We start from the raw sequence: 27,324 nt of genomic DNA on the forward strand, positions 1-27,324 counted from the left end.
AGAGATTCCAGGGTCACATGCTGCATTGCAACAAACACTGTTTGCAACACTTCAGAATTTACATTGTGGAGCCAGAGGAGTTGGATTCTACTACTATACTACTAAAATCTATTACATTATTACATAATGCGGCGTTATCACATAGGTCCATGTTCTAAAATTTTCCTTTGTTTTATCTGAAGTGTTGATCCATTTTAAGATTTATTTGTGGTTCTGAGAACCCAAAACCGTCTCAGTGTAGGTTTCAGCTTCTCTCTGGAGCTCTGGTATCAGGTCAGTGTCAGCCAATCAGAAGAGAGGAGACTCTGAGCCTCTCTTCTGATTGGCTGATGTTCCTCTGAGTGATCCAATAAAAACATCAAATATCAGGTAAAACAGTCAAAGAAACCATATTCTGCCACAATAACCAATCAGGTAAATCAAGTTTATTTTTATAAAACACATTTCCACTCAGGAACTATACAGTTAACATAAAAAGCTGAGAGCTGCAGTCTGTTTTCACAACAGCTTAGTTTTCATAAAGAAGAACTCTAAGTATAAAGGTATAAAACAGTGATTGAACACATGTTTCATTCAGGAAAAGACCACACACACCCGTTGCCCTGTTAATCATCAATCACTCATATTTTCAGTTCACTCAAACTCGTCAAAGCAGTTTGGCAGGTCAATCACACTATCATTACACGTTTGGCGCATTGCCACTGGGCCATGATGTATTTTTCCTCTGGTACACCTGAACTCGATTTCCTCACCATGGGTTACAGACAACTTATCTCTGTCAGAATATCTGAACTGAATATCATGAGCCTTCAGGAGTCTTTTTTCCACAGTGCAGGGTTCTGCAAAAGATGACAGACACACAGAAGTTTCTTAATGTCATGACTGTACAGCACAGTGTTGCTAAGTCTCAAAAATCTTAACAATGAAAACAATCAATCAAATATATACATCTAAAATTAGGAGGTAAATCTAGCTAAAGCTATGGATTGCTCCAAGGAGCCTTTCACATGATAAACTACATGTGTCTGTCCCTGTGTTGATTTTTGTTGCCTTATTAATATTATTATTATTATTATTATTATCATTATTATTTTGTGCAACTTACTGAGGCATCTCATCTCTCCAGTCCACTCCCCATTTTTGCATGTTTTGAAGGTGTCACCCTCCATAGTGTAGAGATGAAGGCAGGAGTATGCAACCCAGTCATTGTGTCTGTACTCATTTTGTGAAGTCGTGATGTATCCATCTTGAAGAGCAGGTGGCCTCCCACACCCCGACCCTGGAGGAGCTAAAAGTGTTACAGAACATGGTCAGTGACAGAGTACAAGGCTGGGTGTTATTATGTTGCAGACATTTCATTTTCACAGATTTTTGACTTCAGTCTCCAGCAGTTCAAGAATACTGTAGACCTAGAATAAAGTAACATGAAATGACAACATTTCAACTTTACTATGACATAATTCTTCATTTCTTCTCGTCTTAATTCTTAACAGTAGGCATTCAGCTGCTGACAAAAGCTATAAAACTTACATTGGCACATTCCCTGACCGACTACCAGCCAGCCATCACTTGAGCATACATATTTGATGGTTTCAGTTGATGCATATCCAGATTCACAATTGAAATGTATCACATCTCCCACTTGGTAGTCAGATTTTTTGGTCTCTTCTGAAACGTGGGCATGAGGTACATCTGGCAGCGTGGAACATGCTAAAAGACAACAACATAGCAACGTTAGCAATGTTGCTATAGATATATCAAGAAAAACATTTGCTCTTAGACCTAGATGCTGTAGCTACATGGAAACAAATACTGAAGTAGGCCACTTGAACTGAAAACTTCAGCCTGTTGTAATAACGCCATCATTAAAGTAGAATCCCAGAATCCCTTTAATTACAGAACTACTCCTGACCCTCACCACATGTTCAAATTCTCCAACACAACTTTAAATGGAAATGTCTCTGGTATGAAGTTCTGGCTACGCATTTGCCTCGAAAACAGCTCTGTTGCATAATATTACATGATTATTTCATAGTGTGGTGAATGTACAAGTCACAACTTGTCCACGAGAGCGTTTTGGAGTTGTTGGATTGTCTTTTTTTATGAGTTTGATGAGGGACAGGGGACCTACTGTTCACCTCCATTGAGTTCCATTGGGTGTCTCTGCCCCGCGGATCTCAAAACAACATGCACCTACAATTAAAAGTAATTAACTTACCCTTATGACTATAGGGATTATGGCAATGGGCGAATTTGCCAAAATGTTCAACTATCCCTTTAAGGTTTGGACCTCATAGGAAAAGTCATTGTGATGGCGAAACAACAGATTGCCTGCCTCACTGCATGTTGAACATTGACAGTGGCGTGCACAGGGGGGGGGCAGGGGGGGCGGTCGCCCCCCCTCGTGGCCCAATTGTTGAAAAACGCGTGCTAAAGTGCCCCCTGGGAGCCAAAACGCGCGTTAAAGTGCCCTCTTGGAAGCCAAAACACGTGCTAAAGTGTCCTCATGGGGGGCAAAACGTGTGTTAAAGTGCCCTCTAGGAGCTAAAACGTGTGCTCAAGTGCCCTCATGGGGGCCAAAACGTGTGCTAAAGAGCCCTCTAGGAGCCAAAACGTGTGCTAAAGAGCCCTCTAGGAGCCACAATGCGTGCTAAAGTGCCCTCTAGGAGCTGAAACGCGTGCTTAAGTGCCCTCTTGGGAGCCAAAACGCGTGCTTAAGTGCCCTCTAGGAGCCAAAACGTGTGCTAAAGTGCCCTCATGGTAGCCAAAACGTGTGCTAAAGTGCCCTCTAGGAGCCAAAACACATGTTAAAGTGCCCTCTTGGAAGCCAAAACACGTTAAAGTGCCCTTGGAAGCCAAAACGTGTGCTAAAGTGCCCTCTTGGGAGCCAAAACACGTGTTAAAACAGGCCACATCGATGTTTTTTAGTCTTAAGGTATTGATATTATAAAACAGGCCAAATCAACGTTTAAAAAGGCCAAATTTTTTTCGCACCATGTCGCTACAGTCTCACTCTTGTCATTTTCTGAAACTTGGCAGCCCTGAAAGTGCCCTCTAGGAGCCACATCTAGGAACCAAAACGTGTGCTAAAGTGCCCTCTTGGGAGCCAAAACGCGCGTTAAAGTGCCCTCTTGGAAGCCAAAACACGTGCTAAAGTGTCCTCATGGGGGGCAAAACGTGTGTTAAAGTGCCCTCTAGGAGCTAAAACGTGTGCTCAAGTGCCCTCATGGGGGCCAAAACGTTTGCTAAAGTGCCCTCTAGGAGCCAAAACGTGTGCTAAAGAGCCCTCTAGGAGCCACAATGCGTGCTAAAGTGCCCTCTAGGAGCTGAAACGCGTGCTTAAGTGCCCTCTTGGGAGCCAAAACGCGTGCTTAAGTGCCCTCTAGGAGCCAAAACGTGTGCTAAAGTGCCCTCATGGTAGCCAAAACGTGTGCTAAAGTGCCCTCTAGGAGCCAAAACACATGTTAAAGTGCCCTCTTGGAAGCCAAAACACATGTTAAAGTGCCCTTGGAAGCCAAAACGTGTGCTAAAGTGCCCTCTTGGGAGCCAAAACACGTGTTAAAACAGGCCACATCGATGTTTTTTAGTCTTAAGGTATTGATATTATAAAACAGGCCAAATCAACGTTTAAAAAGGCCAAATTTTTTTTCGCACCATGTCGCTACAGTCTCACTCTTGTCATTTTCTGAAACTTGGCAGCCCTGAAAGTGCCCTCTAGGAGCCACATCTAGGAACCAAAACGTGTGCTAAAGTGCCCTCTTGGGAACCAAAACACGTGTTAAAGTGCCCCCTTGGAAGCCAAAATGCGTGCTAAAGTGCTCTCTAGGAGCCAAAACGTGTGCTAAAGTGCCCTCTTGGGGGCCAAAACACGTGTTAAAACAGGCCAAATCGACGTTTTTTTAGTCTTAAGGTATCGATATTAAAACAGGCCAAATCGATGTTAAAAAAGGCCAAAAAACTTTCGCCGCCGACCTATGGTCGCCGGCCAAACGCACCATGTCGCTACAGTCTCACTCTTGTCATTTTCTGAAACTTGGCAGCCCTGAAAGTGCCCTCTAGGAGCCACATCTAGGAGCCAAAACATGTGCTAAAGTGGCCTCTTGGGAGCTAAAACACGTGTTAAAGTGCCTTCAGGGAAGCCAAAACGCATGCTAAAGTGCCCTCTTCAGTGGCGAGGACGCGCTATTAGGTGCCCCTTTTTTTCCTTTTCGCCCCTGCCCTTCAAAAAGTCTGTGCACGCCACTGTTGAACAAAGTAGCACTGATGTCCTTCCTGAAGTTAGACTCCTCATCAAGCTCTTCCTGGGGGAAACTGAGGTCTTCCTAGCCTACATGGCATATATAAACCTACAACATACAATCTTGGACCCCTTGAAGTCCTTTCCCAACTCAAAAGGACACCCAAAAACAAGTTGTCATTCATTCACTGGTGAAAAAACAGAAAAAGATCAAACTCACAGAAGCATTTTCCCTGACTGAGCGTCAGCCAGCCGTTACTTGTGCACATGAATTTGGAGGGCTGAGGGGATGAATATCCAGGTTCACAAGCGAAGTTGATCACGTCTCCATCGTTGTACTCGACATTGGCATGAGGAACATCTGGAAGCTTTGAACATACTAGGAGACAAAAAGAAGGAACTAAACTGATAAATAATTCTAAAGACACCTGCACAGTTTCCTGACAGACAATCTTCGGTTAAGAGAGCATGAAGTCATTGAAACAGTGTAAGCTTATATGGGTTCTTATAGTGTCAGTTAGAAGAAATATTTGGATTGACGTGTTTTTATATTGTTTTTGTTTTTTAAGGAGAAACAGATGTAGTTTTAATTTATAAAAAAAAATACAGGTAAATTAATAAAGAAATACACTGACAGAACTGAGTTCAGACTGCAATGCTTTTTAAACAAATGACTGTATCATTTAATCTGTTCACAAACATTTGTGGTACAATTTTTAATGTTGACCCCCATTTAAATAAGAAACAGCAGATTATTCTAGTCAATATAGAATTACAGAGAAAATGTGATTCCTATTGAGTGATTGACTGACACATTCAGCATGGTGAAGGTCCTTTTATAGCAGCCTATACTCATAAGCCAATGTTTAACTTCTGCTGTGGTTGTGATTAATGAAATTGTAATATTATCTAATTTTGTCAGATATTTACAGTACATGCATCATCTCTATATCTAGAAAAATACTTACCGTGTTGTGACAAAGAAATCTCTGCGTTGCTCCACAGGTGGAGAAACAAAAGGAGAAAAGACAAGTTCATGTTGACAGTTGTTGAGAGCTGAAATCCAGTGTATTTGTACTGATCACTCGTCCCCTCCGGGATCACTGACATTTGTAACTTGGACCTTTAGAGAGATTCCAGGGTCACATGCTGCATTGCAACAAAAACTGTTTGCAGCACTTCAGAATCTCTGTTGTGGAGCCAGAGGAGTTGGATTTGGACTTAACTAAATTACCCATTTCATATCCTACTACTACTATACTACTAAAATCTATTACATTATTACATAATGCGGCGTTATCACATAGGTCCATGTTCTAAAATTTTCCTTTGTTTTATCTTAAGTGTTGATCCATTTTAAGATTTATTTGTGGTTCTGAGAACCAAAAACTGTCTCAGTGTAGGTTTCAGCTTCTCTCTGGAGCTCTGGTATCAGGTCAGTGTCAGCCAATCAGAAGAGAGGAGACTCTGAGCCTCTTCTGATTGGCTGATGTTCCTCTGAGTGATCCAATAAAAACATCAAATCAGGTAAAACAGTCAAAGAAACCATATTCTGCCACAATAACCAATCAGGTAAATCAAGTTTATTTGTATAAAGCACATTTCCACTCAGGAACTATACAGTTAACACAAATGGTAGCAAGCTGCTGCAGTCTGTTTTCACAACAGCTTAGTTTTCATAAAGAAGAACTCTAAGTATAAAGGTATAAAACAGAGTGATTGAACATGTGTTTTATTAAGAAAAAGACCACACACACCCCTTGCCCTGTTAATCATCAATCACTCATATTTGTCACTTTCAGTTCACTAAAGCTCTTTAAAAGCAGTTTGGCAGTTCAATCACACCATCATTACATGTCTGGCGCATTGCCACTCTGTGATCATGTCCATGTCCTCTGGTACACCTGAACTCAACTGGCTCACCATGGGGTGCATACACCTTATCTGCCTCAGAATATCTGAACTGAATATTACGAGCGTTCATGAGTCCTTCATCCACGGTGCAGGGTTCTGCAAAAGATGACAGACACACAGCAGTTTCTTAATGTCATGCCTTATTATTATTATTATTATTATTATTATTATTATTATTATTATTATTATTATTATTATTATTATTATTATTATTATTATTATTTTGTGCAACTTACTGAGGCATCTCATCTCTCCAGTCCACTCCCCATTTTTGCATGTTTTTAAGGGGCCACCCTCCATAGTGTAGAGATTAAAGCAGGTGTATACAACCCTTTCATTGTGTCTGTACTCATTTTGTGAAGTCGTTGTGATGTCTCCATCTTGAAGAGCAGGTGGCCTCCCACACCCCGACCCCGATGGAGCTAAAAGTGTTACAGAACATGGTCAGTGACAGAGTACAAGGCTGGGTGTTAGTATGTTGCAGACAGTCATTTCATTTTCACAGATTTTTGACTTCAAGCTCCTGCAGTTCAAGAATACTGTAGATCTAGAATAAAGTAACATGAAATGACAACATTTCAACTTTACTATGACATAATTCTTCTTTTCTTCTCATTTTAACTCCTAACAGTCATTCAGCTGCCGACAAAAGCGATAAAACTAATAACTTACGTTGGCACGTTCCCTGACTGACTGAAAGCCAGCCATCAGTTGAGCATACATATTTGATGGCTGGGCTTGATGCATATCCAGATTCACAATTGAAATGTATCACATCTCCCAGTTGGTAGTCAGATTTTTTGGTCTCGTCTGAAACGTGGGCATGAGGTACATCTGGCAGCGTGGAACATGCTAAAAGACAACAACATAGCAACACAGAAAGACAACATCAGACATCATGAGCTGTTTTAGAGAATTAACCTATGTTGCTATAAATATATCAAGAAAAGAGAGATGATGCGTCCGCCTTCGTTGAGAGCAGGAAGAAGATCCCCGTGGATCCCAAAACGACATGCACTTCAAAGTAGGTAATTAACCTACCCCTATGACTATAGGGATTATGGCAATGGGCGAATTTGCCAAAATGTTGAACTATCCCTTTAAAGGGACAACGAGGAGTTTTGGAAAAGTGAAGCGTTTTCACACTACATTTATGAGCCTCCTCGCGCACCGTGAAATTCTTTGAGCGGCGCAAGACAGGCTCATGTTTTCATTCATCAAGAATTAAAGTCAGAGGTTCGAAGACGATCACATACCGTCGTAGTTCCGACCATAAACGACGATTCAGCGCCGTTATTCTCATGACTCACCACGAAACCGAAAGTAAAGAAACGCTGGTCCGCTCAACCAGCATTTCCGCCACCACTAATAATAACAAAATAACGATAGAGACAAAACGATATATTTATCTAAAATGGGCCCATTAAGTGTGGGTAACGTAGATTCATTCACATTAACTTTTTTATAAACAAATAGAAACTCTTGTTGTCCCTTTAAGGTTTGGACCTCATAGGGAAAGTCATTGTGATGGTACCAGCAGAGGGGGGAGGAGGTGACCTAGTGCCTGGCGAAACAACTGATTGCCTGCCTCACTTATTGGCATCAAGCCATTGGTTGCAGCATGCTGGACAAAGTAGCACTGATGTCCTTCCTGAAGTTAGACTCCTCATCAAGCTCTTCCCGGGGGAAACTGAGGTCTTCCTAGCCTACATGGCATATGTAAACTCTACAATCTTGGACCCCTTGAAGTCCCTTTCCAACTCAAAAGGACACCGAAAAAGATCAAACTCACAGAAGCAGTTTCCCTGACTGAGCGTCAGCCAGCCGTTACTTGTGCACGTGTATTTGGAGGGTTGAGCAGATGAATATCCAGATTCACAAGTGAAGTTTATCACGTCTCCTTCTTTGTACTCGACATTGGCATGAGGAACATCTGGAAGCTTTGAACATACTAGGAGACAAAAACATTTTTTTTAATTTTTTTTAAGGAGAAACAGGTGTAGATTAATTAAGCCTTTGTAACACAAAAAACACAGGTAAATTAATTAAGAAAACAATCAAATGCACTGATAGACCTGAGTTCAGACTGCAATACTTTTTAAATGACTGTATCGTTTGGTGTTGGTGGCACAATTTTAATATTGAGCCCCATTAAAATAAGAAACAGCAGATTATTCTGAATCAATATAGAATTACAGAGAAAATCTGATTTCCTATTGAGAAGTATTCAGTGTGGTAAAGGTCCTTTTATAGTACGCCAATGTTTAGCTTCAGGTGTGTGATTAATGTGATTAATGGAATTGTAATATTATTTAATACCACACAGATGTCAGATATTTACATGCATCTCTACTGTATATCTAGAAAAAAACACTTACCATGTTGTGACACAGAAATCTCTGCGTTGCTCCACAGGTGGAGAAACAAAAGGAGAAAAGACAAGTTCATGTTGACAGTTGTTGAGAGCTGTAATCCATTGTATTTGTACTGATCATTCATCTCCTCTGGGATCACTGACATTTGAAACTTGGACTTTCCGAGAGATTCCAGGGTCACATGCTGCATTGCAACAAACAACACATGAACTGTTTGCAACACTTCAGAATTTCCGTTGTGGAGCCAGAGGAGTTGGATTTGGATTTTCCTAAATTACCCATTTCATGTCCTACTACTACTGTACTACTAAAATGTATTACATTATTACATAATGCGGCGTTATCACACAAGGTCCATGTTCTAAACTTTTCCTGTGCTTTATCTGAAGTGTTGATCCATATTAAGATTTATTTGTGGTTCTGAGAACCAAAACCCATCTCAGTGTAGGTTTCAGCTTCTCTCTGGAGCTCTGGTATCAGGTCAGTGTAAATAAAAACATAAAATATCAGGTAAAACAGTCAAAGAAACCATATTCTGCCAGATTGGATGGTGGGTCCAAGTGTACGAGGCTTGATGCTTTGTTGTGACATCACAAAGTTACAGGAAATCTTGACGGATGGTTTTAAGGCTCAGTTTCTGAATACAAAACATTAGCTTTTCCAACTGGTTAATTAATCAAAAAATGCAATACATTGATACACTAATGTATCAATGATTGTATTTTTGATTCAGCAAATGTTTCTTGAATCTGATTTATAGTTTATAGAGTCAAGGTTGAAAATAGATGCCAAAATAGATGGCTGAATATTAGAGTTGCAACTAACGATTATTTTCATTATCAATTAATCTGTAGAATATTTAAATGATTAATCAATTACTTGTTTGGTCAATAAAATGTTTAAAATTGTTGAAAAATATCTCAAACCACACGATGACGTCCTCAAATCTCTTGTTTTGTCCACAAACCAAAGAGATATTCAGTTTATTGTCATAAAGGAACACAGAAACCAGAAATATTCACATTTAAGAAGCTGAAATCAGAGAATTTGGACTTTCTTTTCATGAAAAACTACTCAAACTGATTATTCCGTTATCAAAATAGTTGACGATTAATTTAATAATCGGTTATTGTACGATTAATCGATTAATTGTTGCAGCTCTACTGAATATTCAAACTGTATGCAATCACAGACAAGCACAATGCAACAAACATAAACTAGGATATGTTACTGTATGTTCTCTACTAGAAGCAGGCCATCTGCTGAGAGTTCAGCTGACATCAAACATATCAACACAACAATATGAACAAAAAGCTTTCTAGCTGCATTAGAGTTAACTTGTTCAGGGTTGAACAAAAAAAACAAAATTAAATTATACATTTCAATATTTATTCAATAAGAAATTAGTTCATTTTTATGCTTTTTTTCAGATAACTGGCTTTTTGTCAACTCAAGTTTTACAAATAGCTCCTTTATGTGTGTAATTAGAGTGACCATAAATGATTCCCATTTTTGCTGGAGACCCCTGCAATTCCACCAAGTTAGAGTCTGGAAAACTATCAGTAAGACGAAGGTGGAAGGAGCTGAGGCGAGCCAGGACGTCCTCCAGAGTGGCAGGTGGAACGAGGACACATAACCTGCGAGAGAGAGAGAGAGTCATGTCTGAGACAGTGGGACATACAGTATATAATACAGTAACTACCTGACTGATGTGGACACTCGGCTCATGTCTCTTACCTCAGGTGGTGTCTGACAGTCGCTCCATCGTGCTGACAACCTGCTCCGACCAATACACCTTCCTCCTGCAGTAACCTCTGACAGTACAGAACATCTGCCTCCACCTCTAGTATCTTAAAGGGATAGTTCAACATTTAGGATAATTGGCCCATTGCCATAATCCCTATAGTCGTAGCAGTAGGTTTGTTACCTTTAATTGTCTGTGCAAGCTATTTTTAGAACGGCGGAGCAGAGCCGCAAGCTGCTCAGAGCTACGCTACGGAGGCTCATGGGATTTATTTGCCTCATCAAACTCATCAAATACACAATCCAACAACTCCAAAACGCTCTGGTGAACAAGTTGTGACCTGCACATTCACCACACTATGAGATAATAACAGAACGTTACCAGACAGAGTTGTTTTAGAGGGAAATTCATGCAAAACCGCTGATGCGTGTTGCCTTCGGGAGCAGTTTTTCGGCAAGCAGTCTCTGCATTTACCTCTAAAACAACTCCGTCTCGTAACATTCAGTTATTATCTCATAGCGTGGTGAATGTGCAGGTCACAACTTGTCCACCAGAGCGTTGTGGAGTTGTTGGATTGTGTATTTGATGAGTTTGATGAGAGAAACCAAGAAATCCCATGAGCCTCCGTAGCGTAGCTCTGAGCAGCTCGCCGCTCAGCTCGGCCGTTCTAAAAAATAGCTCACACCGACAATTAAAGGTAACAAACCTACTGCTATGACTATAGGGATTATGGCAATGGGCCAATTTGCCAAAATGTTGAACTATCCCTTTAACAACAGAAATTATGTCAATGCCTCAGAATTTCATTGTTGATGGATCGGGCAGATTTGATGCACTCTTGAGTTTATTATCATATTTATTAACTGGATTTCAAAGGCGACATTGCTCTCACCTTGGCCTGCTCTATGATCTCAGCCGGTAACTGCAGGCTGGGATAAAGGTATATTCCCCCCATCGCTGGCTGACAGCTCATCCCTGGTAGACTGTTCAAAAACCGCCAAGCTCGCTGAGCATTCTGGGACAAAGTGGTCCGAGTGAGGAGGATCTCCTTCCATGAGAAGATAGACAAACAAGAGTTGTAATAACACAAAGCAGAGGGGCCTGTAGGCTACCGGAGAATGGTTGTGTGTCACCTCACCTGTGTGTATGTGTCATAGGAGGGGTCTCCAGGCTTCGGCGGGTTCACCATGAGGTCCAGAGCGAGCTGTCCTGTGACTGGAGTGCTGATGTCCGTACACAGCATGGTATCAACGTAGTGCATCACCCCTGGGTCCATGTTGACTGCCTCCATGAATCCTGCCCTCAGACCACACCTAGGCCACGGAGAGACGAGGTAGCTCCAAAATAACACGTAATAGTACCAACCAGAGAAACTCACATAATGTGTTTCGGAGATGTTTTGAGCCATAATAAATTCAATTTGTCAATGGACTGGCCCCACAAGCGATGTCACAGATTTTTACTAAATCAGACAACTGTGGGACAATGACAAGAAGCATGAGCAAGCAAAACTGTAAAATTCGAAGATGCAGGACAACATTCGGTCAATCATCCCCTTCAGTGCTGGATACACACCTATGGAATTCTTTACCACCAGAAATCAAATCCCAAACAGAATTAAAGATGTTTAGTGCTAGAGCTAAACATTGGCTTAAAGCAGAAGTAAGTGATATATTTGTGTTAATATAAGTCTTAAATAGTTATATCTTCCGACAGAAATCACTTACATAGAGTGTTTGGTCTGAAACACGGGTCTGTCAGTCCCTCTGCTCTGCTCTGAGCCGAGGAGAAAACATTTATCGTATCCTACAGTTTTTATCCAATGAGGAGAGAGAACGGCATGCAGGGCTGTGTGTGCAGCCAAGGGACGCCGTGAATGTGGTGACGTAGGGACGAGGACTGTTATGGTGCGTTCAAGGAAACTCGTTTTTTTCCGACCTGTGAAGTCGTACCAGTTCGATCTGGTACATAGACTGTACAAAAAGACGTACTGGTACGATTTCACGGGTCGGAAGTTACGAGTGGCCGTTATAGTGACTTTCACCGGTTAAACAAGTCGGAAAAACACGAGTGGGTTGCCTGGAACACTACAAAGTCGTAAGTTGTGACTTTAAGCTGTAATTTATGATTTCAAAAGCCTGCCTGGAACGCAGCATTAGCGAAAACGACCGGATCACTCACTTCTGCTTTAAGCAGCAGCAGAGATGTGAACATTAACTTCTCTCAAGTCACTGTCAATACAGCATTTTACTAATGTTTAATGCATTTGATTTGTGCAATTTCTTAATCTAAATTTTGTAGCTGTGTTTATTTATTCATGATACCTATTCACTGTATTTGTATTATTGCACTTATTGTATTCAGTATCTTTTATCCTTCTTTAGCCTGACCAGGGACAAAGACTGCAAATTAGCTGAAGCTAGACGTCTTTTATGCATCGCATTTTTCATTCTTTGTGGCAATGTTGTATGTATCGTCCCTGTTAAATAAACATTAAAATAAATAAAATAAAATAAATAAATAATTTTGTCTGAATTTATGAGTAGAAAATTGACAGATTATAAGTTATTGTGCCTGAAGTTTGACCACCTGATTAGTCCCATCTGGTTTCATTGATAAGTACAGCAGGGTGTCGTCTCCATAACTAGATACGCCTAAAACCCAAATACAAATCAGATCTTCTGACCCTGAAACCTGCAGACATCCCAGTCGGTCTGAGAGTCAGGAATTAAACATGGTGACGCTGCCTTTATCTTCTTTGCTTCTGAAATGTGGAACAAATTGCCAACAGAGGTCAGACAGAAACTGTGTCTTGTCAAACAAAATCACCAGAAATATAATATAATATAATATATGAGATGGTTCAAGGTTCCCCCGTTTCAAAAGGCAGCTATTCCTGTTTACAGCAAACACCCAAACACACAACAGGAAACTACTATTAAAAAAGAGAGAGATCCCTGTATGGAAGCACACGAAATGCAGTTGTCTATCACGTAACTCACTCTCCGATGCAAGCGCTGGATAAAGAGTGAAATGAGACCAACTCCACCGTCTCTGAGAGCTCTTTGTCCATCTCAAACAGGACTTTCTTGTAGGAAATGAACTCTTTGTCCGGTCCATACACACTGTCCTGGAACACCTGGCATTTAGAGGACAGGGATAGATAGATCAGTGTGAGCATACTGTACAGCTGACAGCTACTAACTGTTCACTTTGTACTTTACAGTCACCTCATCAACCAACAGAAAGAGTCTCTCAGCTGCTGCAAACCGGATCACCTCCTCGATGGACTTCCTGTCTTGCACATGACCTACAGGGACAAACAGCAACACACATCACTGTCGGTATGAGGGAGGTTGAAACAGGTGTGTTTTACTTAGTAGAGGTGTGTTTTAAACCTGTGGGGTTCCCTGGGTTGCTGATGTAAATGGCTCTGGGTTCACAGCACCCCCTAGCGGCCATCAAAGCTCGCTGCAGCTCCCGTACATCTACAGCCCAGCCTCGCTCCTCTCTCAGCTGGTAGGGCACTAGGGTCAAGCCGGCCTCATCCAGCAGCATAGGCAGCGTGTGAGGCCAGGGCACGGGGGTCAACACACCTGTCTGAATCTGCCCCTCCCCATTGGCCAGCAGCTTCACAATCACCTTAACACAACAGAGCAGTTAGCCACACCTCCTCTACAGCCACTGAGACGAGAACAATAGACATAGGCGTACATTATGGGGAGTTAGGGGGGGGTTATAACCCTCCCAAAAAATCTAATCCAGCCAATATGACCCCTTAAATATTCATATAATTGCAGTGATTACAAATATATACAAGTTGTCATTTTTACTGATTTAATTTCATTTGCAAGTAACCAAAAGTAATATTTTTAATAACCTTACAATGTGTAGCTAGTTGCTAGTTTGCTAGTAGCTAAAGATAAAGCTGAGTGATAGGAATACCTTTTACTACTGTTATTAATATGGGAATGACAAAATAAATTAATAATTAATGATTTTGCACTCTTCATCCGCACCCAGATACTTTTTTTTATGTTTAATCCCAATGTTTAACCCAGAGCTATGCGGCTTGCCGGTAGAAGTATTGACCAGCGCATTACCTGGTGTCTAGACAATGCATAAAGAAAATAATTAGGCATAATGTATTGTAAAGTATGTAAGTATTTGTTTCACCATTAAGGCCTTTTGGGACCCAGCTGAAATGAAGATGTCTTTGGGGTGTGACGACACTCCACCATCTCGTCTTGTGATGAACTCAGCGATGCTTCGCCTGACATGAGGCATCCCTGAGGAGTCGGTGTAGGAACCTGTGGAGCAGTCATTGGATGTGCTGTGTGTCCATACAGTCAGTTCATGTCACTTTCAGGTTTTGAATGTCAGAGACTGTATATTTAAAAAAAAAGAAGGCAGTTCTCCTGATGCTCACCAGCACTTCCTCCTTCACAGGCCTCCAGGAGACCCTGAGCCCTCAGTCGGACATCCAGAGGAAGACTTGTGTCGTTCAGCAGCGGAGGGTGCAGACATGCTGCCAACACCTGAGGAAAAAGGCAATAACATGTTGAGAAGTTAAAGCAGAAGTAAGCAATCCGGTCGTTTTGGCTAACTTTCTGTCAGCGGATGGAGTTAGCAGTCCCCGCCCTCGTCCCTACATCACCACATTCACGCGCATCCCTTGGCTGCACACACAGAGAGGACCGCCCCTTTATGCCGTTCTCTCTCCTCATTGAAGGTTGTAGGATACAAGGAAAGTTTTCTCCTGGGCTTACAGCAGAGCAGAGTGACTGACAGACCCGTGTTTCAGACCAAACACTCTATAGAAGTGATTGCTGTCGGAAGATATAACTATTTAAGACTTATATTAACACAAACATTCCACATTACTTCTGCTTTAATATATTATTCATATGACTTCTGTTATAAAGCACAAATGACAAAACTAACCTGTCGAACAAAGGTGATGGGCTTCATCCCTGCTTGGTGGGAGTCCCCTGAGTTGACATCGATCACCTCTTTGAAGGATTTCTGCGCCCCCTACAGGACAACACATGTTAACACATAAAGGATTTGTCCACTCTGGACTGCAAAACCAAAGCTCATAAATTATGGGTATACAGCGGAATTTATAAGTGTGTGGTAATACTTCTCTTCTTACATTTGTTCATAATCTGAAATTTTGGTACATTTTTATTGCAACTTCACCCTCTCAATATATCAAAGTTTACCTTTGCAGACATGCAGCATTTACTAATCAAATCAATCCTTGTTTGCTGTTTCTCTAGGATGAGTTTAGTCAAATGCATTTCACTGACACTCACCTGTGAGATCTCTTGTGTGATGCGTGCAGCCAAACTCTGCAGCGCACTGTGAGGTGAGAGCCTGATCCCCATCACTCTGGGGCTCACATCCTGCAGGGAGCTCATCGTCTTGTCGCTGGATTTACAAAGTCATTTACTGAAAACTACCCACTACAGTCCCGGGAGCATGGTACGAAAAGGTGTCAAAGACTGGAAATGAAGCCAAACTCCATTCAGACATGTTGACCTACAGTACATGAGGGAGGTGAATTGTTAACTACATGTCAGCCACTGAAGAGGGACGGGTCACCTAGTTTGTCCTGTTTGATGAGTAATTTCTCATGTTCAATTCAAGAGCCTGACGACCTTGGTGCATGTCAAGTGTTTCCCCACACTCTCACTCTTCCAAAAAATCTTGGGTCAGTGTAAAGATGTCAAAGGGCCTCCTGCTGTGGCTCCAGATGTGGAAAGAGCCAGAACAGATTGATAAAACTTTGATGAATACACATTCTCCTTCCACACTTTTAAAAAAATATATAGAAAAATATCACTGCACACACTACTGTTCAATAACCAGTAGTTAGAGCTTGTAACTGTTTCCTATACATACACTACTCGCAAATGTTTCTTGAATCTGGTTTATAGTTTATAGAGTCAAGGTTCAAAATAGATGCCAAAATAGATGTTTTAGATTGTTTAATTGTTGAAAAATATCAATCAGTGTTTCTCAAACCACAAGATGACGTCCTCAAATCTCTTGTTTTGTCCACAAGCCAAAGCGATACTCAGTTTATTGTCATAAAGGAACACAGAAACCAGAAATATTCACATTTAAGAAGCTGAAATCAGAGAATTTGGACTTTCTTTTCATGAAAAACTACTTAAACCAATTATTCCGTTATCAAAATAGTTGACGATTAATTTAATAATTGGTTATTGTACGATTGACGACCTGACGACCTTGGTGCATGTCAAGTGTTTCCTCACACTCTCACTCTTCCAAAACATCTCAGGACAGTGTAAAGGTGTCAAAGGGCTTCCTGCTGTGGCTCCAGTGTGGAAATGTGGAATGAGCCAGAACAGATTGATAAAGCTTTGATTAATACACATTTTCCTTCCACACTTTTAAAAAAAATATAGAAAAATATTTCTCACAGGAAGCTGCAAACACTACTGTTCAATAACCAGTAGTTAGAGCTTTTAACTGTTTCCTATACATAGCTACACTACTCACAAAAATTAGGGATATTTGACAAGTAGGCTATATATCCCTATAAAGTTCATGCTACAGTGATATTCTATCATGAAAGCCTTTTAAGTAGAAGGATGCAATGGTAATGTCTTTATCTCAAACAATGCTAACAACAGTGGTGGCTATAGCACAACAAACATCTCAATGTCTCAATAACTTGATCAATTTGATCAAAGTGTTGTCTTGGTCTCATGATGTCAGAATGGTAACATGGTGGAGAGGAGAGGGAGAGAGAAGAGGACTGTCTACAAACTGTCACTGAACCAGAACATTTAGTGGTTCAATGGCAACTGAACCACTAAATCAGACGGTGCTTGTGGTGTTTGTGGTTAATCACCTTGTTAGAGAACAGCATGTTATTCAATAAGGACTGAAACACTGGAAAATTGGACGTGTGCATTCAAAAGTTTAGAGAAGGTTAAATTAAGTTCACATGTAAAGGTTATAGTGCATTTTAGGTGCATTCTGAAATTCAATCCAAAAGCCAAACATCCCTAACTTTTTGTGAGTAGTGTATATACAGTATGTAGGATCAATCTGTTTTAAATTCCCTGTTTTGTCGAGTCTGAATTTTACAAACGGGCTGGACTATTCTTCACTTATCAACGTTTTTAATGTCTCACTTCAGGTTCTCCCTTTTCCCATCATAAGTAACTCAGTTCAGATGTAAATAATTCACTTAAAGCCACATCGAGCAGGATTTGCACCAAAAACAGCTCTTCTATATCTATTTTCATGTCAGTGATTGATCCAGTTAAGTAACATCAGGTTTTATCATTAAACTTGTACTGTAATGTTATTTTGTGTCAAAACCACAGACAGGTCTACATGAAAGATCTTTATTAAATCGAAACTTGCACAGGATTTGTAATGCAGAGTAATAATACTGGACAGTTAGCATAGATACAGAGAGAAAAAAACAAAAAACAACTTGGGTCAAATTGCCTAATACACGATGGCTATAGGCCAAGAAGACGATCTTTGCATAGAAGTCCCTGCCCAGTGCAAGTGCAGCGCAGGGAGAAAGAGAGAGGTTTGTGTCTATGGGGACGTTTTAAAGGGAGCTCCAATAACAAAATATTAATTTCTACATGAAGTATCTTCAATCTGAAGTCCATTACCGTTCCTCTACTGTGTTTTCTGTCTGATAAATAAAAGAAGTTATATACAATGAGAAATTAGACAGGGGGATGATGGGAAGGTGAAGTAGCTACAGAGAGAGAGGGGTGGGTGGGGGTGGGGTGGTTATTAGATATGAAGCCATGCAGTGGGACAAATCAAAGCTGCTCATCATGGCAGATCCAGGATCAGGTCGAACCACAGTCGTTGATTAGAGCCGGACCAGACGATGGGAGCTGGTCCCGGTGGCGGTGTTTCGCTTTTTTTATTTATTTGTTTCCGGTCGTGAGGCGTGAAATCTGAGCCAGCGGGTTTAAAAAGAGTGCTCTGCTAGTTTTCTGTGTTTAGCCCTTGTTTTTGTTTGTCACGTGTGTGCGTCCAGTCAACGTGGACACACATCAGTCCCTGTGCAGGTGACATCCAGAGGGGAGGGGAGGGGAGGGGAGGGGAGCTCTCCTCCTCTCCACCCCCACTCCCGCCCCTTGTTGTTCTCATGCCTCTTTTGAAGGTAGTATATATATATATATATATTTATATATTTAGAGCCCTTGGAGAAAGTATTAAAAGACCTTGTCGGTGTGGTTTGGTGAGGATTTGTTCGACACCGTTTGTCCAGTTTGTGCTCTCCCAGGTGCAACAGGAAGCCCCCCGCCCCTCCAACCAGTTCACCAGTGGGGGCGGAGTTGATCAAAGACTTGGTCTTGAGTTGGTTCGGAGGGACAGACTTCTGTCTTTTAAATCCATTTTTTGAACCCATTTCATGAGTAGTGGTCTGATTCCTCCTCCAGTTTGTTAGTAGTTGTCCCTCACAGGGGCTATTCCACTATTCCAGTTTTCGAGGAAGCAGTCAGTCTTATACTTTCTATAACTTTAGAGTAACTACACTCATCGAAAGGCACATACATGATATTTCCTTTTTTGCTACGTGTGCCCTTTGCTCCCTTTTTTTCTCCATCCGTACATCGAGGTTTGTTTCCCTTCCTTTTGTGTAACCTGAGATTTCTTCTCCCTTTGGTCCTGTTTTACTCACTAGAGCCTGAAAAACATTAAGAGTGAGTCTGATGAGCCGATGTGCACCACCTACGACGACATTTTAGCATTTTCTAAACTCACCAAGAAGTTAAATCTTCAGTCTTAAGAGAGATGCGTTGGTTCGTGATTCATCTTTGAGGTAAAAGATAAACAGTAAGTGATTGATCCTTGACTTTTTCTTGTGGCGTCAGCACATTTATGATTAAGAAGGTGACATTCACTACATTAAGTTAATCTATTGCCTACAGTTTGGTCCATAAAATGTCAAATGTTCTGTCTGTTACGTCTTGTTTTGCTTGATCAAAAGATTCAGTTTAGTGTCATGTGACATTTTTTTTGTATATTGACATTTTATATTGACGATTAACTTCCTGTAAACGCACTAATTAACTAATAGACAAATCGTTGCACTTCTAAATGCACAACAAAGAAAAACACTGACTTGAAGATGATGTAAATGATTCATTAAAAAAAAATTGCTCCCAATTGATCTTGTGTCAGTGTGAGATTCAGAAACCTTCACCATCAGTTCACTCTTAATGTGCTTCAGCCTGAAGTCTGTGATTGTTTTTATAGCTTAGTTTGTTTTTCATATAGTCCATGAGATGCTTCTGTTCGTCGTCAACACTTTCACTTGTTCCTCCTTCCTGCTGTGAGATCTCACATTTATTGTGAAGGAACACGGTTGTTGTTGTTTTTTTTTTCATCATTAATGAACGGATTGCGTGTCGCTGCTGTGGAGAGCCCGTTTGTCCTCTCAGTCAGACTGTCACTGCTGCAGCTGCTGCAGCTGCTGCAGCTCTGCGCTGGTGGCAGCGGTCGTCAGGCACAGTTTTTTTGTGTTCGAGTCCATCGCTCTCTGGTGGACGGGAGGATTAACTGCGCTTTGCTGCCACCTGCTGCCTCAGCTTCTCCCTCCTCTTCTTCTCCATCAGCCTGCAAAAGGACAGATCGTACAGTCTGGGTTCAATGCAGGCTTTGAAGTGAATCAGTAAAAGGCTCGTAGGTAAATAAAAAAGGTAAATATCATCATGGCTGATATACAAATCACCATGTATAAAATATTTCAATATATACTGTGATGAAAAATTAGGTATTATGACATGCACAGTACAAAAGTACTGCAAGTAGACAGAGCCTTTTCCGTTGCTGCCCCCACCCTCTGGAATTCACTCCCCAAACCCATCAGAGACTGTACAGACCTCCACACCTTCAAATCACAAACTGGCGTGTGATTACGTGTGTAATTAAATTTGTCTAATTTCTGTTCTTCTCTTCATCTGTGAGTTTTATCTATTTCATTTTATTTGATTTCTTTTTGATATTGTACATTGTCTGTATTCTAATGTTGTTGTTTTTATGTATAGCCGTTTTCCCACTAAAATTAGCGGGTCGACGCGGGTTTTTTAAACGCGGGTCGACCCGCTAACAATCGGCATTTGGCCCCTTTCCCATTGACCAAAATGAGCCGAGTCTGACCCCCCGCTGAGGGATCAGACAGAGCATAAACCAGTCGCCCCGCTCTCATCCGCGGTGCAAGAGACACACACAGTCATGCCACAGCCGCCCGCCGCGGAGTGTCCGTCCGCCGAGGCAGACTCTCTGGCTGGCTGACCTGGAGCACCAGGACCGCGGAGGACAGAGAGTCTGCTGCGGCCGGACGACGGACGTCCGCGGCACAACCGTTAATATAATACATCCATGGGCACAACACGTCAGTTAAACAGACTGTCGCTTCTTTTCTTTTCTTTTTTTCTATCGTTTTTGGTCAGTGTTCTCTGATGTTTTGATCCCAGTCTCGGATGAGAGCAGAGCGGAGCAGAGCTTTGTTTTGGTACGTGATATGAGACGCGACCGGCGCGATGACGTAGAGTCACGTAACGTTCAGTGTCATCACGTAAATTAGCGGGTTGACGCGGGTCTGGCGTTCCCACTGCAAGCCGTTCGGAGCCGAGCCGATTAAAGGCGATTTTAACCCGCGTCGCTTGCCGAGTCGTTTGACCCGCGTCGACGCGGGTCAACGCGGCTCGGTGCGCCTTTCCCACTGCCACCAAAAGGCGATTGTTAGCGGGTTTAAACGGGTTTTTTGGCCAGTGGGAAAGGGGTATAAGTGTCTTTGAGCATCTGTAAAAGTGCATTATGAATAATATTATTTAAGTAATGACAAAAATAAGATTATATATCATATAAGACTTGAAACATTTTTTTTCCAATTTGAAAAAACTTGACTTTGAAAGATTCATAAGTAGTATTACAGTAGATTTATGGTTTGTCATCAATTGAATCTGCAGTTATGTTAACAATTCGTTAGTCACTTCAGACTCTGACTCCTTGTGATGGATTTTTTAAAATTGTTCACTAGTTAGAAATAACACAAAGAGCTGTACAATAATAATGATGAGCATTTTAATATCAATTGATTTGTTGATGTTTTTCTAATAATTGCTTCAGTCTATGAAATGTTTAAAAGGTTTTTGTTGACACCATCAAACCCTCATACATGAGAGGCTGGAACAAGATAAAGTATCGTCAAAATGTTCCGGGTTATCAAGTTATCAATCAACTGAAGGATTTCTCATTAATAATAAAATCTAAAACACGTGTTTTCTGTGTGGTGCGATCAGTCACCTGCGGTTTCGAGCCTCCACCAGCTCACTCAGCTGGTCCTGAGCCGCCCGGAGCTCCTCCAGACTCTGCTGGTAGCTGACGTCGGCTGAGCCCGACCTCTCCAGCAGGGACACCTGGTTGGACAGCTCGCTGGTTCGGTCCCGCAGCAGCTGGATGGACGTGTACAAGTTCTCGTCGTCTTCCTCCTGCAGCCACAGTGAGGATGGAGAGCACAGTTATCAATCTGCTGCCCAGACCAGCTTTTACTTTACTTTATTTGTTTATTTGAATGGGACAGTGCACATTAATGGACATAACATGTAAATGTGCCAGATTATAGCAAGATGCTAATTTCCGTAAACATAAAAACAGTTCAATAGCAGTACACATTACATATAATATAAAAAGAAGTAGATACCCAGGGGGCAAAGCAAAAAAACGGACACGGAGCGTTGTAAAAGGTTTGACCCCAGAAATGATATCTAGGAACTTGAAGGATTAAAACCTGGGTGGACAACCTGGTCAACTAGCTGCTGGAAAGCTACGGGGGCTAAAACCCCTTTCTTGGGTCATTTTGCTGGCGAAATGATGTAAATGCAAATATTTAGGTACTACAATGGCATAAATAGTCATACAACTATAACATTTGGCAGAGAGTATCTTGACACATAGGGGGAGACATGAAAAAAAGATTCTGGGGTTTGTTGCAACTCGATTTTAAGATATCACCCTCAACATCCCAAAAAAGACAAAAAAAAAGTACTGTTCGCCTGACAAATTCTCATGAAAATTATTATTTTTCAGCACTTTATGGAGAATATCTATGCCTAACATGTATATAGAACATTTCCTTTATTCATAAGCTTCCATTTGAGTCTAAGATAGCCTTTCTATCTCAAAAGCCCCACTTGCTGTGGCCAACGGTCTTCTCTATCTATCTGTTCACTTTGGGGAGACCAGAAATAGAATGTTTTCTGATCATGCCAGTTAACATGTAGTTTTTCACAATATAATAGGTGTTGCATTGTTTGGAGACAGCCTGTAGCTTTCCAGCAGCTAGTTGACCGGGTTGTCCACCCAGGTTTTAATCCTTCAAGTTCCTAGATATAATTTCTGGTGTCAAACCTTTTACAACGCTCCGTGTCCGTTTTTCAAAAAACTGGGATTTTGCCCCCTGGGTAAGACAACACAAAAAGGCAATTATGACAATGAAGAACATCTTGACAAACACATAGGTACCAGGTTGTATTGCACGATGCCCGATACGAGTATAAGTGCTAGATAGTATTGCACAAGGCCCTAAAGTGCACATCAGTTTAAAGAGCCAGGTTGTATTGCACGATGCCCATTACACCCAGTTGCACAAGCAGAAGTGTGTAGATATTGCACAAAATGTAATACATTATGTATTATGTAAGTACTACTAAGGCTACTGAAGTACTACTAAAGCCTCAGATGACATTACTGCTATCCAGTTTATAATTTAAAATATGAAATATGTGTTATATTCTGACATCATTACTCTGTGAAGCCATGAGTGAAGCTTTGACTCTATTCAAGCTCAGGAGAATGTTTTTCAGGACCTTCAATCAACTGTGACAAACTCTGTATTGATTTACATTGGCTATATATTGAACAATAAAGTTATTTTAGCGTTCAGGAAGTGAGAGAGAAAAAGATGAACTAGGACCGTTGTGTACTTTTGCGTTGACGATCTCAATGTGAACCAGAAGCGACGCCAACTCCAGCTCCTCGCTGTAGCTGTTCCTCAGAGTGACGCTCCTGTAGCCTGACGACACACAACCAGACAACAGCTGGATCAGAGGAAGAATAACTCATCATCAGTTTGTAAAATAAAAAAATTGTCCAGTCTTTACCTGTCCTCAGCAGACGGACTGGATAGGTCGCCTGCGCCAGGAAGTTGGGGTCGCTGAACATGTCCTCCTCATAGACGGTGAAGCGCAGGAAGGAGAAGGTGGGGTTATGGACGTCGAACACAAACTGCTTCTGCACCCACACGGGATTCAGACCGTTATCAGCTGAGGAGAAAGAAAGGGAGAGGAAGGAGACAGTCAGGACTTCCAGTGCCATCGAGGAGCTCTGCTGTGGGTTTCGTCCTCCTCCGTCTTACCTACGACGTCCGTCTTGCACTTGTAGCTGTCGTAGTCGGCAGCACAGATCTCCACCTCCACGAAGGGACAGACGATGCTGCGGCCATTTTTGGGCAGGTGACGGGCCCCCAGCACCTGAGGGGCACAGGGCGGGAATGTCAACAACTCTCTGAACAAATTTAAAGCAGAAGCAAGCGGTATGGTTGTGTTAATATAAGTCTTAAATAGTTATATCAATCAATCATCAGTATAGCAATCACTTCTATAGAGTGTTTGGTCTGAAACACGGGTCTGTCAGTCACTCTGCTCTGCTGTAAGCCGAGGAGAAAACTTTCCTTGTATCCTACAACCTTTATCCAATGAGGAGAGAGAACGGCATAAAGGGGCGGTCCTCTCTGTGTGTGCAGCCAAGGGATGCACGTGAATGTGGTGACGTAGGGACGAGGGCGGGGACTGCTAACTCCATCGGCTGACAGGAAGTTAGCCAAAACCACCGAATCGCTTACTTCTGCTTTAATCTCATTACAAGTTTATTTTGAGTTAAAGGTCCAGCGTGTAAAATGGGAGGGAAAACCGTGATATCTAGCGTTCAGATTCTAGTTTGCAGCGCTCGCTCACACTCACCCCTCCCATCAGTGGCCTCTGATGAAAAAAAAACATTTTTAACCCTTTATCGGGCAAGTGACTGTTTTTGGACACTTCCGCACATGTTTTCTTTCCACCCCGTGCATGTTATATTTCTGTTTACAGCTTATAAGCCATACATGTTCTAAAATTAAATAATTCTTGCACTTTATGTGTTTTTCCTATATTTTCTATATGTACCCTTTTTTCTTTACCACAAAAGGGCAAGGAACCAAAAATGGTCACTTTACACATGGTCACAAAAGTTTTGAAAAATGTCAAAATTGTAATTAAGTCTTGATATGTCCTAGAATAACAATCCGATATCCTTCTTCTTTCCTTCCTCCTTTTCCTTCTTCATTCTTTGTTGGTTTATTTATGAACGCGAAACTCTTGAAATATGCTCTCTGGCTGTCTGGATTTTCCGTTCAGGCTGCCGTACAAACATGGCGGCACAAGATGGCGACACTCTCTAAAACAAGACCCTTGCTATATGTAGATATAAAAGAATAATTATAAGGCTACAAAAACCAAACTAATTGTATTCTATAGTGATTATACACTTATACAAATATATCCATGGGTAGTATATTCAGATTTTGAACCCTGCTGCTTATTACACACTGGACCTTTAAGGATTTTTTTCTCTCAGTCTGACCTGTAGCTGGATGGTGATTGGCTCCACGTGCAGCGTGTCCTTGTCGAATGGGTCGAAGGCGTCGTCCCTCATGATGTCGGGCTGGGGGACGTAGCCGCTGCTTCCTCCGAGCATGAACAAGGCCTGGTTCAGCTGCATGGGTTTATCTGTACAACACACAATGAAGAAAACACGTCTCAGTTCAGGAGCGGAAGAAAAAAAATCTGGTCTATGTGTGTTGCATAAAAGCCAAGACACCCACATAAATCCACAGACACTGACCTGGGGTCTGGAAATTGAGTGCGACCAGCTGGGAGCCGCAGAGCCACATGGGTAACGGGTCGTAGTTGGACGAGTCCAGTCTCTGGCCGCGGGGGTAAACTCTGGACAGCTGCCGGCGGTTGTACTGCAGGAAGCGCTTCCCTCTGCCGCGCGTCGCAAACTTCTCCGCCTTTGTCTCGGGGAAGGACGACATGTCCCGGTAGCACGCTCTCTCCGTCCCGATCTCTGCGGACGACCACAGCGGATTTGAGAAGAGACGATGAGACACAGAGGCACAGAGACACAGAGGGGGCTGAGACAGGGCGAGACACGTCAGCGGGGTTTGGTTTCTTACTGTCTTCATTGAAGGGGACGGGTCTGCAGTACACCACCAGCTCCGACAACTCCACCGCTATCTTCTTCCTCCTCTCCATCTGTTTCTCCTCCTGCATCTGTTGCCATGGAGACGAAACGGCCATAGCATTTAGTCAGAGGTGCCAACAATATGGACTTGCAGGTGTGTTTGCATGAAGTAACACAGTGTGTGTGTGTGTGTGTGTGTGTGTGTGTGTGTGTGTGTGTGTGTGTGTGTGTGTGTGTGTTTTGCACCGACCCGTGCATCAGCGTTCTGTGCAGCCTCTCTGATCTTGCCGACCCAGCCGGTCAGATCGTCCAGGCTGTCGGCCGCCACGTCCAGCGTCTGCACCGGGTGAGAGGAGAGGTGCTGGGAGTGGATGGTGAAGACAAACGCCCTCGAGTTCTTCCCGTCTTTATGAACGACTGGACAAACAGAGGGAGGGAGGGAGGGAGGAGGGGACAAGTCATGGGAGGAAGCTGAGCTGGTCACTGTTCAATCTGGATTTTATAGATCCAATATTTCAGCTTATCCTGTGTTTGATTATAAGTGTTGATCTATAAGAAGATATGATTTGAAGAGCTAAAACCATCTCAGTGTAGTTTTCTGTCTCCTATCCCAGCTCTAGTAGCTCTAGCAACAACAGGCCAGTGTCAGCCAATCAGAAGAGAGGGGAAAAAATATATCAGATGTCAGGTGAAACACTCAGAGAAACCAAATTGGGCAAGTGTTGGATGGTTTGCCTGAGAGGGCGGGGCTTAGGGTGACTGCTCTGTTGTGACATCACAAAGTGACAGGAAGTCCTGACGGCTGGTTTTAAGGCTCAGTTTCTGAATACAGGCTGTGTGCATTTATCTGTGGACTGAGGCTTTGATACTTTCACAGTATTAATATAGAACCTAAAACCTGATCTACAATCAATCTACTTGTGGATATGTACCTTTATACAATAGAGGACCTTTAAAAACAGCTGAAAATCATATTTGAAGGTATAAATAATATGTTATGTTATGTTATGTTATGTTATGTTTATTTATTTGATATGGACATCACAAATACATTGAGACTGTTCCAGTGGCCAGACTAGATGTTTTGCTTGGGTGTGTTTAGCACATGTGCTAATTTTAAACACCAGTCCATAGGCGGCAATTCAAAAAGCACAGAACATATTATCACCAGTATAAGATAATATTAAATATGGATAGATTGTATAAAGATGATTATATAAATAACTTTAAGATGTATAGAAGATAAATCTTCTTTGTGAAGGAACACGGTTGTTGTTGTTGTGTTATTCTGCAGTGGTACATTCATGAATTAAAGGTACAGTAAAAAGGATGTCCATGGAGAAACAGATTCTTCCTTAGTGATCTCATGAACATCTGTTTATCACCTTCTGATGTAACCTGCCCACTGATGTAATGTGTCACCTGTTTAATGGACTCACCAACATGGCAGGTGGGGACGTCGATGAAGCCCTTGAGGAACGTTCCCAGAGGACTGTTCTCTGTGGACTGGGACGAGACACAAGAGACACAGGACTAAAGAAGACTGACTTTAGAAAAGCATGAAGATGCTGAGTCGCAGCAAACTCACCGCTTCGTCCAGCTCCCTGGTGGGAGAGCTGGGCACCTCCTCCACGTAGTTTGCAGGAAACCACAGCTGTTTCTTCCCGCCGTAGTCGCCTCGCCACCTTAAAGACAGCTCAGAGGTTAAAGGGATAGTTCACCCAAAATTGAAATTTTTTATTGAGTTACAG

At 42.0% G+C, this 27,324-nt stretch overlaps 4 protein-coding genes across 7 annotated transcripts in view; all 4 read right to left on the reverse strand.

Annotated features, from left to right (window-relative positions):
- Positions 1–410: 410 nt before the first annotated feature.
- LOC310984951 (complement factor H-related protein 1-like) lies at positions 411–5,564 on the reverse strand. The gene is made up of 5 exons (XM_083970334.1): positions 5,206–5,564; positions 4,458–4,616; positions 1,531–1,710; positions 1,106–1,288; positions 411–839 (listed from the first exon to the last, which is right to left on the reverse strand). The coding sequence occupies exons 1-5, from the start codon at positions 5,345–5,347 to the stop codon at positions 634–636; spliced, it is 870 nt and encodes a 289-aa protein (XP_083826460.1). The 5' UTR covers positions 5,348–5,564; the 3' UTR covers positions 411–633.
- Positions 5,565–5,805: 241 nt separating this feature from the next.
- Positions 5,806–8,777, reverse strand: LOC310984950 (complement factor H-related protein 1-like). Of its 2 annotated transcripts, XM_083970333.1 has the most exons (5): positions 8,530–8,777; positions 7,944–8,102; positions 6,824–7,003; positions 6,388–6,573; positions 5,806–6,247 (listed from the first exon to the last, which is right to left on the reverse strand). In XM_083970333.1, exons 1-5 carry the CDS (start codon positions 8,714–8,716, stop codon positions 6,054–6,056), a joined length of 906 nt encoding a protein of 301 aa, XP_083826459.1. In that variant the 5' UTR covers positions 8,717–8,777; the 3' UTR covers positions 5,806–6,053. The 2 variants fall into 2 exon arrangements, 1 of the variants encoding a protein (XP_083826459.1); XR_014595339.1 differs by lacking the exon at positions 6,388–6,573 and having other exon boundaries at positions 8,530–8,683.
- Positions 8,778–9,531: 754 nt separating this feature from the next.
- LOC310984931 (alanine aminotransferase 2-like) lies at positions 9,532–15,693 on the reverse strand (the record flags this gene model as incomplete). Its single annotated transcript, XM_083970311.1, has 11 exons — positions 9,532–10,163; positions 10,264–10,376; positions 11,163–11,318; positions 11,409–11,583; positions 13,273–13,409; positions 13,501–13,580; positions 13,669–13,912; positions 14,447–14,580; positions 14,700–14,808; positions 15,215–15,304; positions 15,589–15,693. 11 exons carry the CDS (start codon positions 15,691–15,693, stop codon positions 9,977–9,979), a joined length of 1,530 nt encoding a protein of 509 aa, XP_083826437.1. The 3' UTR covers positions 9,532–9,976.
- Positions 15,694–17,663: 1,970 nt separating this feature from the next.
- The window catches only part of LOC310984918 (1-phosphatidylinositol 4,5-bisphosphate phosphodiesterase gamma-1-like), a 38,420-nt gene continuing 28,759 nt past the window's right edge, over positions 17,664–27,324 (reverse strand). Inside the window, exons 22-32 of one of the 3 annotated variants that reach the window (XM_083970295.1) lie at positions 27,162–27,258; positions 27,013–27,079; positions 25,824–25,990; positions 25,566–25,662; positions 25,232–25,456; positions 24,971–25,116; positions 23,709–23,823; positions 23,455–23,616; positions 23,278–23,366; positions 21,599–21,783; positions 17,664–19,906 (exon numbers count right to left, since the gene is read on the reverse strand). In XM_083970295.1, the coding sequence (XP_083826421.1) occupies positions 19,846–19,906; positions 21,599–21,783; positions 23,278–23,366; positions 23,455–23,616; positions 23,709–23,823; positions 24,971–25,116; positions 25,232–25,456; positions 25,566–25,662; positions 25,824–25,990; positions 27,013–27,079; positions 27,162–27,258 (1,411 nt within the window). In that variant the 3' untranslated portion in view covers positions 17,664–19,845. Of the gene's footprint in view, positions 19,907–21,598; positions 21,784–23,267; positions 23,367–23,454; positions 23,617–23,708; positions 23,824–24,970; positions 25,117–25,231; positions 25,457–25,565; positions 25,663–25,823; positions 25,991–27,012; positions 27,107–27,161; positions 27,259–27,324 lie in introns of all 3 variants that reach the window. The other 2 variants (XM_083970294.1, XM_083970296.1) reach the window with 2 other exon arrangements.

The sequence above is a fragment of the Trachurus trachurus genome, assembly GCF_905171665.1.
Source record: "Trachurus trachurus genome assembly, chromosome: 4".
Classification (NCBI taxonomy): Eukaryota; Metazoa; Chordata; class Actinopteri; order Carangiformes; family Carangidae; genus Trachurus; species Trachurus trachurus.